The sequence below is a fragment of the Pipistrellus hanaki genome (genome assembly GCF_964339955.1).
Source record: "Pipistrellus hanaki genome assembly, chromosome: 7".
Taxonomy (NCBI): Eukaryota; Metazoa; Chordata; class Mammalia; order Chiroptera; family Vespertilionidae; genus Pipistrellus; species Pipistrellus hanaki.
This window is the reverse complement of record NC_140509.1, coordinates 7068377-7083799: the sequence shown is the minus strand read 5'-3', so window position 1 is coordinate 7083799 and position 15423 is coordinate 7068377. Positions and strand designations below refer to the sequence as shown.

At 58.0% G+C, this 15423-nt stretch overlaps 1 protein-coding gene across 1 annotated transcript in view; it reads right to left on the bottom strand.

Moving 5' to 3' along the window:
- The window catches only part of PNPLA1 (patatin like domain 1, omega-hydroxyceramide transacylase), a 41141-nt gene that overhangs the window by 11340 nt on the left and 14378 nt on the right, over nt 1-15423 (bottom strand). The window contains exons 2-5 of the mRNA XM_084890065.1: nt 6831-7063; nt 5287-5352; nt 4591-4800; nt 3473-3533 (exon numbers count right to left, since the gene is read on the bottom strand). Coding sequence (XP_084746191.1) covers nt 3473-3533; nt 4591-4800; nt 5287-5352; nt 6831-7063 — 570 coding nt within the window. The remainder of the gene's footprint in view (nt 1-3472; nt 3534-4590; nt 4801-5286; nt 5353-6830; nt 7064-15423) is intronic.

Below are 15423 nucleotides of genomic sequence, written 5' to 3'. Positions count from 1 at the left end.
GCCGGTAGAAACTGGGGGACCCTGGGGGACACTGGAGCTCCCATGCACAGCTGGAGAGAAAGGAAAACGATACAGCCTGTGGAAGACCATTTGGTGGTTTCCTAAAAAGTTAAATCTGCATTCTGGGCATATGCCTCTGTCTGTACATATCCAAACGAGGCGACCATCGAATCTCAAAGAGATAGTTTACAACCTTCCACTGCAGCATTATCTACAACCGGAGGTCCAGTGCACAAAGATTCGTGCCAGAATGAGTCTTCCTCCCCCTGGCTGCCAGCACAGCCTTCACTCCAGCCAGAGCACCTGTCTGCCTTCCCACGCTGCCCAGAGGCCCTGAAACGCCTGCGTCGTTTCCATGGTGATGACACAAGTGTCCTGCCCCCGTCTCTGGCACCTGCATATGCAAATCACCCTCCATCTTTATTGGGTTAGTTTGCATACTCACTCCTGATTGGCTGGTGGGCATTGTGAAGGTACAGTCAATTAGCAGGTTACTCTTTTATTAGTGTAGATAGCCAAGAGGTAGAAGCAACCATATGTCCATTGATGAATAAATGAATGAAGAAAATCCTGTCACATGCTACAACATGGATAAACCATGAGAACATTATAAGTGAACTAAAGGCAAATACTGTGTGCTTCACTTATGTGAGGGACATAAAATAACCAAAACCCTAGAAATACAGAGAGGAGTGGTGGTGGCCAGGGCCAGGGCCTGGGGGAGGGAGAAATGGGAGTTTGGGGCCAGTAGGCATAGTTTCAGTTTTGCAAGATAAAACGTTCTGGAGGTTAGCTGCACAGCAAAATAAGTATGCTTAGCACTACCGAGCTGCCCATTGCAAGTGGTTGAGGTGGTACATTTATGTTATGTGTTCTTATCACAATTTTATATATGCAAATTATATATAATTATATAACATAACGTAATTATCATAATTATATTTGTAACACATCTACCATGTGATCTAATCATTCCTCTCCTGGGCATTTACCGAAGAGAAATAAGACACATGTGTGACTATTTATAGCAGCTGTATTCATAACAGCCTGAGGTGCATACAGCTTAAATGTCCACTAACAGGTGAATGGCTGAATGAACGGTGGTATAGTCATACAAAGGAATGGAATGTAAAAATAAATGAACTATTTATATCACGCAACGATATGGTGAGTCTTTGAATGATTACGCTGAGTGAGAGAAGGCAGCCAAAAATAAGGTTTCACACTATAACATCCCATTTATCAAAAACTCTACAAAATGCAATTAATCTGTAATAACAACGTAGATCAGCCGTTGCTTGGGGGTTGGAGGTTGGGGGTGGGTGAGGGGAGGTGGAAGGGTCACTGAGGGTCACAAGGAGACCGAGTGGAATAGATTGTTCACTGTTCTGATGGGGGAGCTGTTTCACAGCGGTATTGTGTGTGTGTGTGTGTGTGTGTATACACATCGAATTGTGAGAGGCAGGGAGGGAGCGAGAAGGAAGAATGGCAGGAAGGAGGGAAGGAGGGAAGAGGGAAGGTAGGTTTGGCTGGGTAGGTCTGGATGCCATGTGGCTACTTGTAGACATGGCGTCCTCTGAGCTCCAACCTCACTCAGTGCCCAGGTGCACAGCCTCTGTTTCACAGGTGTATGTGTGTGTGTGTGTGTGTGTGTCTTGTGTGTAATTGTCTATGTATGTCTCTGTGTGTGTATGTCTCTGTGTTTGTGTGTGTGTCTGTGTGTGTCTTTGTGTGTGTATGTCTATGTATTCGTGTGTGCGTCTCTGTGTGTCTGTGTCTCTGTGTGTCTGTGCATGTGTGTGTATCTCTGTGTGTGCATGTCTCTGTGTGTATGCCTGTGTGTGTATGTCTCTGTGTGTCTGTGTGTCTGTGTGTACATGTCTGTGTGTCTGTGTCTGTGTAACTCTCTGTGTGTTTGTGTATGTGTGCGTATGTTTCTCTGTGTATGTCTGTGTGTCTGTAACTGTGTGTTTGTATATGTGTGTGTGTCTGTGAGTTTGTGTGTGTGTTTGTGCATGTGCGCGCGTGTATGTATGTGTGCATGTGTGCGTGCGTGTATGTATGTGTTTGTGTGTGTGTGTGTCTGGGTGTGTGTTTGTGTGTGTGTGTGCGTGCGTGTGCGTGTATGTATGTGTGTGTGCGTGCGTGTGTGTGTGATGTGGGTCCTCAAGCACACGGCAAGCATGCCCTTCCCGTTGGCAGGAGGCGGCTGCAGGGCGGCAGCAGGGACAGTGAGGTGGAGGTGAGCCCTGGGAGGGAGGGGTGACACCTGTGGGTGCAGCTTCCTGCGGAGATGACCACCCTGCGGTGGGCGGGAGGCTGGAGCGGCCCCCCCTTTCCGGTCCGGATGGCGGGTGGGGATAAACCGCCCTGACTCAGGCGGGGTGAGTACCCCGCGCCCTCTGTGACGGAGGCAAATCAGCCATCTAACCCCAGGGCTCTGGGTGGGGGCCCCGCGCTGGCGGGCGGAAGAGGAAGCACCCGGCCGGAGGCCAGCATGAGGCAGCATCTCCTTCAGCGTCCTTCCTCCTGGGCGTGGTGCAGGGCCCGGGGAGGCCCGCCACCTCCACATGCTGCCAGGACTGGAGCCTGAAACGCAGGGTTTCAGCCTGTGCTAGGACACCCTCACACCTGCGGGCATGTCCCCTCCGGCTAAGGGGGAGGAGGGGGAGGGCGCTGGGTCCCCCCGCAGGCGGAAGGGTAGAACTGAGAAACGGGGGCACGTTCCCCAGGGCCTGCCCGGAGCAGAAGAGAAGGGGGTGTTTGGGGGAGAGACGGGTATGGAGTAGCCGGGGCCAGGCTGGAGCTGGGGTGCAGAGGGGTCTCCGGGCAGGGAGCTGGTGTCTGCTCCGAGACCGGAGCCCCACCCCGGGCTGTGGGAAAACTGGTAGAACTGGGGAAAGGCCCTCTGAGCCAGGAATGCCTTCTCCTGGAAACTAACTCTGAACATGGAGCAGCGTTTTCTTTCCGTTTAACAGAGGTGTTTGCCATGACCTTCCTCGTGTTAGAGGGTGTTTTACATGTCAGCAGAGTGTCCCTTCCACCAATCACAGAGGAGACACGGGAGCCGGACCACGGCTTCCAACCAGCCCAGGCCGGCCTCCTCGCTCCCGCGTGCCGAGCCGCGTGGCCTCCGGAGTCTTAGATACACATGCACTGTCGCCTGTAGTTTCTACACTAACAATACGGCTCTTTCGGAAAGAGAATGAGATGGCATGAAAATGGAAGACAGGAGCTATGTATTCCTAAGTACAGTTTCTGTAGCCAGAACTGTACCATCCGTTAACCTGATGCTGCTTTTGCCCGGAGACCCTCGTTGCTGGCCGCAGCGGCGTGTCCTGGACCATGCAGGTGGTTGGTCCTGCCCCCACCTCTGCTCTCCAGGTCACAAATGTCCCCCTACTCAGCTCTTCCCGTCCTGGCGTTGCCCACCCTCCAGACCTCCCTTCCCCGGGCCCCGCGCGGTACTTACTCAGCCGCCGCAGGTACATTACGGCATCGTCGTACCCTCGGTAGTAGTAATTGTGCAGGGCCTGCAAGGCGGGCACAGCAGGAGACTCAGGCTGGGGTACAGCGACAGCGCGGTCCCCTCCCCGGAGCAGCTGCTGTCACCTATGGGATGGCTCTTCACACTGTGTCTGTCCGGTTCCCATCCCTCACTCCCTGCCAGGGCCTGGGAGCAGGTCCCGTGTCCATGGTGACAGACATCAGGGTGCTAACCCCTGCAGCTGCCACCAGCTCCCCCTGGCGGCAGATGTTCTCAGCAGAAGCAGGGGAAGTGCGTCTGGAGACTGGGTTCAAACCCAGTGCTGCCACCTACTGGCTGTGTGGCTCTGTGGATGTAACCTCTCACAGCCTCAGTTTCTTCATCTATAAAATGGGGTAATAATAGCATCTATGGCAGAGGATGCTGAAGGATCGCACGAGATATTGCCCACAAAGCCTTTTCTCTAAAGGGCCAGGTAGTAAATATTTGGGGCTTTGCAGGCCTTTTCTTATTAAATAGTCTGCCATTTCTTCTTCTTATTATTCTTATTCTCTTCCTCCTCCTCCTCCTCCTTCTCCTCCTCCTTTATTATCATCATCTTTTTATTACAGTCATTTATTTTATTTTATGTTTTCTTTTTACTGAATATATTGGGGCGATATTGGTTAACAAAATTATATAGGTTTCCAGTGTACAACTCTACACACATCATCTGTACACCGTACTGTGTGTTCACCGCGCATTTTACAGCCTTTAGCAGTGGAGAGCTCACACTTGGCTCACCGGCTGTACAAAAACCAGGGGTGAGGGCATATCTAGCCCCTGGGCCACAGTTTGCTGACCTGACATCGCCCATCAGAGCGGACGTCATCCCATCAGTGACTCTGACATCACCTTATTTCCAGGGGAGGACATTAAGGCTGCAGCCCTTAGGGACTTGTTCAAGGCCACACAGCTCATTAGCGAAAAGACATGGACGGAGGTCTAGGAGGAAGTCTAAGGGAACATTCGAGGGGAGGGAACATGGAAACTGAGTGGGCCCCACTGGCCTCCCCATTGCACCCCCCCTGCCCCCCCCCCCCCCGCAGGCCCCTCTGGCTCACCATCAGGTCCGGGGGGAACAGGGCGTGGGTCATCCTGGTGATGTTCTCCAGGGAGAACTGGAAGGAGCAGTTGAACATGCGGAAGTCGTGGAAGATGGCGGGGCAGTCCCGGGGGCAGATGTCCTGCTGGCCGCTGAAGGTGGAGATGGTGATGGCGTCCGTCCAGAAGGAGCAGGGCTGCATGCCCGTGAAGCCGCCGTCGATGTACCGCTGTGGGAGGAGTGAGAAGTGCACGCCTGGCCAGAGGTCCCTCCCCACGCGGGAGGACACAGGACAGCCCTACACCGAGGCCCGGGGCTGGTGACGGGCCCGAGGTCACTGGGGGAGCTGGTGGCCTCTGGACTCCTGCCCAGGGCTCCATCCCTCCGGGCTCCCCCAGCCATCTTCCTGGGGCTGTGGAGGGCTCCCAGGCCTCTGTGGGGAGGGCAGCCACACCCTGGATGAAGCAGGAGCGAGTGCCCCTCCAAACCCCCTCCCCCATTACAGTCCCCCTCCTGCCTCCCCCCCTCATCCCCTCAACTACTGAGGCCAGACGGGAACAGAGTGTCCGTGTCTTCTACTAGTACGTGGGCATTCTGAGTGGGAAAATACGAGAACCTTTCCAACTCCTGGTCCTCTGACGGGACTGAGACCCCCTCCGGTCCCGCTGTGGTCTCAGGGCCCGCCCCGGCCCGCCCGCCCACGCGGGGCACTCACCACGCCGCGGTAGGTCGGAGGGATGAGGCCGCAGTACACGGGCACAAAGCAGCTGCAGTACAGGGCCTGCGGGAGGACAGGGCTGAGACGCTGAGGCCCTGGGGCGGGGCCCCTGCCAGCAAACCCCGGGCACGGCCAGCCTCGCCTTCCTTCACCCACGGTGGAGGCCTGCCTTCCTCCCGAGTCCAGCCCTATTCCGGCCCTGACCAGCGGGGTCTTTGGTCCCAGCTTTAAAGGGAGAGGGTCCCTCCCGGCACCAGAGTTCCACAAACGCAATGGGAGTCAACAGCCATCATGTGCATCGGCTCGGGCCAGGTCCTGACATCAAAGGAGGGTGAGCTGCCCACCTTGGGAATGCTGCAGGAGGAGGTAAGCAAGCGGGTGCCGGTACAGGGTGTCAGGCGCTGTGATGGCGGTGACATGGGCATGGTGGCCCCAAGGAGGAGCACCCAGCTTGGGGGGTGGGGTTGGGGAGGCAGATGAAGGGGAGTTCCAGCAGGAGTGAGTGGAGGCTTCTCAGGCGGGTGAAGGGCGTAAGAGTGAGAGAAGGGCATCCCAGGCGGAGGGCACAGCGGGTGCAAAGGCCCGAAGACCAGCTTTGAGTGAGGTCTGTGCTGGTTGGGTCGGGTGGACGAGGGAGGTGGTGGAAGGCTGGAGAGGAAGGTCTTGAAGAGCTGGTGCCAACACACCCAGGGACACGAGGTGGAGGAGTATCCACGGGCATTGCCTATTCACCCTCCACCCAGCATCACGGCCAGGCCAGTGTGGGGATGTGAGCATGGGTGGCAAGGGCCTTGTCTCCAGAGGAGGGGAGGGGAGGAGAAATATGGGACAGAGCAATGCAGTGTAACCCCTTTGTCATGAAAGAAAAGTGGGTATGCCCCCAGCCCTCCCCAGCGAGAGCAACTCGGCTAAGAGCTGTGTTAGTGAGGCTGGAACAGGGCAGCTTTGTGTGTGGTTTGCTCTGGTTGGCACAGGTGGACGAGGAAGGTGGTAGAAGGCTGGAGAAGCAGGACCAGGAGGCCCTCCAACCCTGCAACCTGCCCTTCCCAGACCCCTCCACAGCCCCGCCCCCACTCCACAGCCCCGCCCCCATCCACAGCCCCGCCCCCATCCACAACCCCGCCCCTGCTCCACAGCCACGCCCCCATCCACAGCCACGCCCTCGTCCACAGCCCCGCCCCCGCTCTGCAGCCCCGCCCCCATCCACAGCCCAACCCCATCGACAGCACCGCCCCTGCGCCACAGCCCCGCCCCCATCCACAGCCACGCCCTCGCTCCACAGCCACGCCCCCATCCACGGCCCCGCCCCCATCCACAGCCCCGCCCCCATCCACAGCCCCCGCCCCTCCTCCACAGCCCCGCCCCCATCCACAGCCCCGCCCCTGCTCCACAGCCCCACCCCCATCCACAGCCACGCCCTCGCTCCACAGCCACGCCCCCATCCACAGCCCCGCCCCGCTCCGCAGCCACGCCCCCACCCACAACCCCACCCCATCCACAGACCCGCCCCCATCCACAGCCCCACGCCCCCGCTCTCTTGCCTCGATGAGCTCCTCTTTGGACGTGTACTCGGAAACCACAATGTTCTCCCCGTCGGTGAAGCGGGTGAGGCTCACGTGCAGCTTGCCGGTGGCGGCCTTGTAGGAGTCCTCGGGCAGCGCCTGGTACAGGAACTGCCGCATCATGGGCACCATCCTGCAGGAGGGCGCCAGGGGGCCCAGGAAGGACTTCTTCGTCTCGGCCACACCCACGTTGAGGACGCGCAGGTACTCATCTGGGGAGGAAGCAGAGAGGGGCCGGAGGTCAGCGGCCGTGGCCGGGAGAGGGGTCAACGGTGATTTCCCATCTCACCCTGCAGCCAGCAAATGGAGACCCGGAATGCTGAGGCGGGGACGGGACCCGCCTTCCTGCTCAGGAGGAGAGCAGACGCAGTAGACCTGAGTCACTGGCCCCAAGCTCCCAGGACAGAGCAGACAAAGGACCCTTTCCTGCCCCAAGGAGCCTCCCCAGCTCCCGTCACACACCTGCTGGCCCCACCAGACGACATGCTATTGGAGTCTGAGAGACCTTTTGTCCTGAGACTCCCATCAAAACACACTCATTCCCACACACACACACACACCCACACCCACACACACCCCACTGACACAGTGGAAAGCCTTCACCAGTGGCACCTGGGCACTGGCTTAGTGCCAGCTGCGTCTGCGTGCAGGGAGGGCGTGCTGGCCTCGGGGCCGATGGATTTCAGGGAGGGGTGAACTTTGTCCTGAAACTATTGCACCATCTTCCCTGCCTGGCCCCTGGCAGGCCCGAAAGGGAGCAGGTCCTGACCCTGGAGAGGGCTGTGCCAGGCTGTCCCACCTGTGCCCAGGAGGGGGACACCTGGTCCTCCTTTCCAGGGCAGCACGGCCAGGGCGGCTGTGCCAGGATGCTCGGCGGGCGGACGTGTTGTTCCGGGGGCTGCAGAGGGAGTGTAAGTTGCCTCCCGGGCCCTGAGAATCCCACCGGGAAGCTGGGTTGTGGGCTGGCTAAGACGTGCGGTGGTGCTGGAGCCGCACAGCGGTGCTGAGGCAGGTCTCTCTCCGCATCCCCCTGGTCAGGAAGTGAGGCCCGGAGAGGCAGTCTGACTCGCCCCCGGTCAGCTACCTGCTACGTGGACAAAGTGGGATTTTAACCTCGAGTGACCCTGGAGCCCATGCTCCTTCCACTAACCTAAGCCGCAGGCGTCCGGGTCCGGCCTCAGCCTGCTTCCTGCCGGTGTTGCTACCTTCCGCCCGGTGGGAGCTCCCCGGGCAAAGCAGGAGTGGAAACGGCTCTGGAAGGCCCGCCAACGTTTTAAACAGACGTTTCATTTAAACCCTCCCGCCATCAGCACCACGCAGCGATGGCGGCTTGGGAAGCTGTGTGGCCGGAGCTCTCTGCCACTGCGGGTGATCAAGCAGAGGCCGGAAACGCTCCCAGCAGACAGCTTATCAGAGGGACTCCTGGGTGGCCCTCAGGGATAAGATCCCTTCTAATGCTGCGATTCCCGGCTTCTCACAGAGCCCGACCAGGCCTCCGGGGCGGGATGGCCGAACCTTGGTCTCCGTTTATAAACAGAGCAGCTGAGGCGCAGAGACCGTCAGTGGTCCGCAGCAACCTGGGGACAAACCCAAGCTGGTGCTGCTCTCCTCCTCCTGCGTGCTACAGGCCACCGGCCATCCCCACTGACCCTGGAGGCGGAGAGGATGAGGAGCGGCCGAGTCATTTCTCCGCTCTAGAATCAGGGGGACCCTCCGTGTCCTTCCTGAGGCGGGAGAGCCAGGCGGCGTTTGCTCTGACTCCCGCCCACGTCTTCCCCTGGGCGTCGGACCGATCCCAGAGGCTGGGGAGCCTGGGTTGCCATGGTGACAGCCTCTTCTCACCAGCGTGTAGAATCCCAGCTGTGTGTGCAGGAGGGACTGACCCGAGCGGCAGAGCCTCTCAGCTGTCACCTGCAGGGGGAGGCCCGCAGTCAGCATCACCGTGTGCCGACTGATTCCAGCGCGTTCTCCCTGGAGGGAGGTGGCAGCCGGCCCACCAGCGGGTTATGGAACAGCTGGCATCGGATCCCAAGGTTGGGGTCACTGAGCTCTCTCCTACAAGACCAGTGGTGGGGGTGGACGCGGGTGGGGACACGCTGCTTTTCAAATGTTTCTCAATCCTCACTTGAGGATACGTTTGTATTGGTTTTAGAGACAGAGGAAGGGAGAAGGAGGGAGGGAGAGAGAGGGGGAGAAACATTGATCGGTTGCCTCCTGCATGCACCCCGAATGGGGATCAAACCCGCAACCTGGGAATGTGCCCTGATCAGGAACCAGATCAGCAGTTTTGGGGGTACAGGACCAAGCTCCAACGCCGGCCGGGCTGCTTTGGAATTCTCAGGGAGCAGCCTGAAGCGGTCACGGGGGGGGGGGGGGCCCTTTTCACAATGCCCGGGAGCCAGGAGCACCCTCAGCAGTTTGCCCCAACGCCCCTGGACTCCCTGCAAGGGGAGCCCACGGGGCCGATGGGAGGACGAGGGTTCTTACTGCACGAGAAACACATGTCATTGTGGGAAATGGTTTTAGGTGCAGATAAGCAAAAGGAAAAAAGGAAAATGACTCGGAATCCCTCCGCCCAGAGATTAACATTTGGTTTCTGTCTTCCTACACTGTATATTTTATATTTATTCTTCTGACAAAATACTTGTATGGAGTCCATCCGTTTACATTATTTTTGTTGCTTGCTTTTTTCACCTAATAAACCATGCCTTTCCCATCGGTGAGGACCCACTAATAACCTCACTCACCGGCAGCAGGGAAGTGCTGTGAGGCCATGAGATCACTGACTGCGCAGGCCCCTGAAGGAGCTGGCTGTGTAGTTTGTTTCCTTGCTTTCCTAAGCCATGCTGCAATCGATAATCTCCTGCTAAGTCTTTGCCTGTGTCCTTCCTTGCTTTCCTTAGGATGGGTGCTAAGTGAAAGGCATGCGCACATTTAGCCTCCTAATGTGTATTTTGACCATGGCTGTTGTGTATTATCCATTTACAGTCACCTCAGCTGTTCAGAGGGGGTGGTGGGTGGCAGGGACTGAGCAGTGGCCAAGATGATAGAAATAGCGCCGGCATCTCCGCTATACTGTCCTCTGAAAACAGCGCCCCCTGGAAACTAGCAACTCTAGCCAGGATCACCTACCCAGGGAGGGAGGGGGGGGGCAGGAGATGGTCTGGTTTCTCCCGCTCAGGTGCCGCTTTAATATTCTTCCCTGCTGCCCGGGGGGACTCATACCACAGGATGCTTTATCTCTGCTTCTCCTGGCTTCCCTTCACATCCGTCTGTGTGTCTCTGTCTTCAGAGCCTCCCCCCGCCCCCCCGCCCCTTCCCCCCCCCCACCCCCACCCCCCCCACACACACACTTCTCTCTCTTCCTAGCTGAGGCAAAAGCAGCTAATCTTCTGGTTAACAAGTCTGGATGGTAGCAAGTCACACGCGAAGCAGAGCAGTTGCTGGGCGCTGTGAGGAGGATGAATGTAGCTTCTCTGTGCATCTCCGTCCCTTCCAGCACCTCCTCCCAGGTAAGGGCTCCTTCCAAGCCCTGGGCTCGGAGACAGCGTCCCACACCGAGCAGCCGGGCGGAGGAAAAGCAGCGCAGCCGGAAACTCAGGTTGGCTGCTCTCACCCCGGCCCACACTCTCCACGTCCTTTCACAACTGGGTATCAGCTGAGGGTGGTGACTGTGGAAGGAGGCTCTCTGAGGGCTGGTCCTCCCCCACTCCCTCGTGGCCTCGGAAGCCTTTGTTGTAAGCTGGGAGCTCCCCAGGGGCAGGGAGGGGCCATGCTCACCGACGCCCACCAGGCCTCCCACCCCCCTGGGGGCCCAGTCATGGCTCCTGTGTGAACGGAGGAAAACAAGGACCTACAGGGAGGAAGAGCAAGTGATGGGGATGCTCACAAGAAAGGCTTCTTGACTTAACGACCCCATAGAAGCTTGAAGGCCAGATCGTCCCAGACAGATGCTAGATAACACAGTTAGCCTTGGCCAGTGTGGCCCTTCCCGCAGGCTTTAGGAATCCGTCCATGGTCCCAAAAGCTTCAGTGGGAAAATAAACACCCAGGACTCGGAGGTTCTGAGGCCATTTGGAAGCCGCTCCGAATCTCAGTCGCTCTTTGCTAAGACCAGACCCATCTCTTGGAAAGAGCTCGGACTTTGAAGCCACACAGATTTGGTTCAAACCCCAGCTTTGCCGCACCCTATCTGGGCAGCCACGCGACTTCTTCCAGCCTCAATTTGCCGCCTATGAAATGGGCCTAGTAACACTTGGGTTGCGGGGTTGTTGTGAGGCGGGCATTTAAAATATATATATATTTTACTGATTTTTTACGGAGAGGGATAGAGAGCTAGAAACATCGATGAGAGAGAATCATCGACCAGCTGCCTCCTGCTGGGGATGTGCCCACAACCAAGGTACATGCCCTTGGCTGGAATCCAACCTGGGACCCTTCAGTCCGCAGACCGACGCTCTTCCACTGAGCCGAACCGGTTTTGGCGAGGCGGGCGTTTTTAAAGTCCCCACACACCAAAGCGCTGGGTGTCAGCAGGCCGGCAGCTCCCAGTGGCCAGGGAAAGCCTTTGTCACGTTCCTGCCTCCCAGCTCTCTCCTCCGAACGGGGGCAGTGCTTCCTGCCCCGCGCCTGCCCCACCGCGCCCGGGCTCCGTGTGGGGAGGAGAGCGAGTACAAGCATGTGCGGGGAGGGTGCGCGGGCCTCAGGCGTGGGGAGGGCGGTGAGTGCAGGACAGGCAGGGTTGGCCACGGCACTCCGCCCTGCCAACTGGGGGGCCTACAGATCTGGTTGGCAAGGGGGTGGGGAGAACAACTATGGAAGAGAAGGGTATGAATGATTAGATATGCATTTATCTTATTTATCTGCTAAGTGCTTAGTTTCTCCTCTTTGTGAGAGCAGGATGGTCTCTGTCTTGTTCGCCCCTTTGTCCCCAGCCCCTGGTAAAGTGCCGGGATATAATAGCGTGTAATAAGCACGAACACATACGTGAACAGTAAGTGAATGGACCCCCGCCACCGAAGGAGGACACTGAGGTCCAGACAGAGAAGCAGCTACTCAAGGTGACTCAGCCCAAAGGCGGCTCCCTTCCCGTCCTCCACAGGCCTCTCGCGGAGCGGAAAATCCTAGAAGGACCGGCACTGTCAGCTGACGATTTCATTAGCTGGGGATCCTGTGCAGGGGGTGCCCGAATTAGGTCTCTGCGGAGGAGGATGGGACTGCCCCGGGTAGCCTAGCAACAACCTCTGGCTCAGCCAATCGCTGTGAGGCGCCTCCCGCCGGGAGCAGCAGGGACCACGATGGGGGCCGGAGCCGGGAGCAGCACCGGGAGGCGCCTGCAGCAGAGCCGGGGCCCAGGGCAGCCCTGCGGGCCTCGTCTCTGGCCTAGAAGCCTGCTGCCCCCGCCCGGTCCCTGTTATAACCGGGGTCATAGGCTGCGTGACCCTGTGGGTGAATCTTGACCCCTGACTGCACTGTAATAGCAATTATTGTCTTAACAGCTGTCCTGCACTCAAGCAGGTTTCACCCTCATCCTCTCAGTGGATCCTCACAGCGACAGCGCCCGAGGGCAGTGCCGTTATTTGCAGTTTTGTTTCTGGGCCGCCCTGCAGGGGCATTGGCGGGAAACAATGGCTTCAGACTGCAGTGTCCGTCTGGACGGCCCCCGAGACCCTCTGGGTAGTCGTTTTCCATCAGAGGGTCTTTGTTCAAAAGAAAATCTCACGTGGAGACCTGTGCACAGAACAGCTCATCACAGGCTGATCTGGCTGACGCCCAGCGGGGTCTCAGGGCTGTCGGGTTGCCCCCCGCACCCCAGAAGGAAGCCTCTGAATGCTCAGCCCTGAACCCCTACGGCCCTAGGAGCCTCGTCACACCAAAAACACAAGGCGAGGCTAATCCTCTCCGTTTACGGAATCCCGCTCAGGACAGAGGCTACGCTCAATAACGATGGCCGAATGCCTGGAGGAGTGAGGAAAGAAGGGGCGGGGCGCCCCTCGGTCTCAGTCTGTGCCGGCGTGAGCCAGAGTCAGGGTGTCTAGAAAACTCCTTCTCTGCTCTGTTCTGCAGGCACTGCAGGCGTTAGCCAAAAGCAAAACCACCGCAACCTAGTGAGCACGCAAAAGCACAAACTAAACCCCCGGTACTCTTTATGGGCAATCTTCATCTCCGTGCACACCCTTCTCAACCCAAGAGTTACTACAGAACTGGCTGTAAAGTTCGGATGGTTGTGTATCGTGTTGTCATGGAAACGGCAGTGCCTCCCGCTGGCCCATCCCTGGATTCCCATCACGGCTTGTGGCTGCTCGTCCCCAGGCCCGCCTCAGCCTGCCCCTGCGTGCCTCTCCCCCAGGAGCCACGACCTCCCCGCTTTCCGCCGAGTGACCTAGTCGTCACCGTGAGGAACAGGCAGAGAGGATATGTGTCTAGCACGTTCTCTGGAGCCTCACGGGGGGTGTTCTCGGGGCCGTGGCCCCTGCTCTGTGCTCTCTGGCTGTCTTCTTCCGTGGACCCAGAAGTCCCTCTGAGATTCTGCTTTCAGACAGAAACCGCGCCTCCTGCCAGGCTGCAGCCCGTCCCACCGTCCTATCGCCCGCAGACGCCCTGCCCTGCCGAGGGGCCACGAGGCCAGCGCAGAGCTGAGCTCGCCACCCTCCGGTCTTCTGTCTTCAGGGTTGTTTTGGGGTGTCCAGGGGAGGCTCTGCTACAAGAGCAAAGGCCATCTCAGAGCACCTCCTCATTGGGATTTCCCAAATCAGGACACGCACAGGGCCACCATGCCTCCCTCCTCCAGAGCCTGGTCCCTGAATGCATGTCTGCTGACGCGCTGCTCACTGCTCCCTCTGCCCAGCTCAGCCAGTGGGTCTTTTAACCACGTCTCTCTCGTCTGTGGTCCATGAGTCTTGAGGTTCCCGAGAAGCCACCGCGCCGGGTACTGCTCCTGCACGCTACCCCGTCGGTTCCTCTGTGGCGCTGGGCGCTGGGCCAGCTCGGAGGCCTCCTTGTCCAGTTCATACGTGAACGCCTTCGAGGTAAGTGCTAAGTCATCTCCTCTCTACGATGGGGAAACTGAGGCTCAGCCAGTAACTTGCTCAAGGCCACACGGCTGGACACAGCAGAGCCGGGCTCGGTTCCTGAGGGTCCAGGTCCAAGGTTCTTTACACCACAGTTCGCTGCTCCTCCAGGGACGGCACCTGTCCTCTCTCAGAGCTCTGCCCCACGGAGGCCAGGGGCTATCTGTCTGGTGTAGGCCGCCTCCTGAGGGCTCAGAGGTCCCTGGGAGACAGGAAGTCTCCCTGAAGTGTAGAGCAACAGAACCCAAGTCGCACCGTCACACACACGCTCCTGTGCCCCTGACCCAAAGCCCTTCTCCGGCCAGGTCAGTCCCTCCCCTCACAGCGAACACACCGTTCACAATCCCGCCTTCTGCCCTTACTCACGCTTTGTTGTTGTTATTTTTCCCATTGAGAGAGAGCGGAAGGGGGGAAGGGGAGAGAGAAACATCAGTGTGAGAGAGACATAGATCAGTTGCCTCCTGCACACATCCCAACCAGTTCTGGGGAGCAAACCCACAACCCAGGTACATGCTCTTGATGGGAATCAAACCCGAGACCCTTGGGTACAGAGGCCAAAGCTCTAACCACTTAGCAACACTGTCCAGGGCTCACTTTTTTTTTTTTTTTAAACCATCTGTGCAGACCTCACCCTAAAGCCCAGCTTAATATATGGGCCTCCTCCTGAGAGCCTTCCCCGATCACCCTGCCGTTAGCTTCTTCTGACCCCTACAGTGTGCACAGGTCACCTCAGAGTAACCAGTCACCTCAGTGTGCACAGGTCACCTCAGAGTGACCAGTCACCTCAGTGTGACCAGTGAGTGACCTTAGTGTGCACAGGCCACCTCAGTGTGCACCAGTGACCTCAGTGTGCACAGGTCACCTCAGAGTGACCAGTCAGCTCAGTGTGCACAGGTCACCTCAGAGTGACCAGTCACCTCAGTGTGACCAGTGAGTGACCTTAGTGTGCACAGGTCACCTCAGTGTGCACCAGTGACCTCAGTGTGCACAGGTCACCTCAGAGTGACCAGTCACCTCAGTGTGACCAGTGAGTGACCTTAGTGTGCACAGGTCACCTCAGTGTGCACCAGTGACCTCAGTGTGCACAGGTCACCTCAGAGTGACCAGTCAGCTCAGTGTGACCAGTGAGTGACCTTAGTGTGCACAGGTCACCTCAGAGTGACCAGTCAGCTCAGTGTGACCAGTCACCTCAGTGTGCACAGGTCACCTCAGTGTGATCAGTCAACTCAGGCTCTGCCAGCTGCAGTCCTTGAGGACAGGGAGCACCAGGAACAGGGAGCACCTATTATTGCCTCGCTCAGGGTTGAACTGAGTAGGTATTGTTAGTAGATATTCAAGAATGAGTAAATGAGCCCTCACTGGCTTGGCTCAGTGGACAGAGCATCAGCCTGTGGGTTGAAGGTTCCCAGGTGCGATTACTGTCACATTCTTAACCCGGTTGTGGGCTTGATCCCAGGTTGGGGGAGAGGGTGCAGGAGGCAGCTGATCAATGGTTCTCTCAT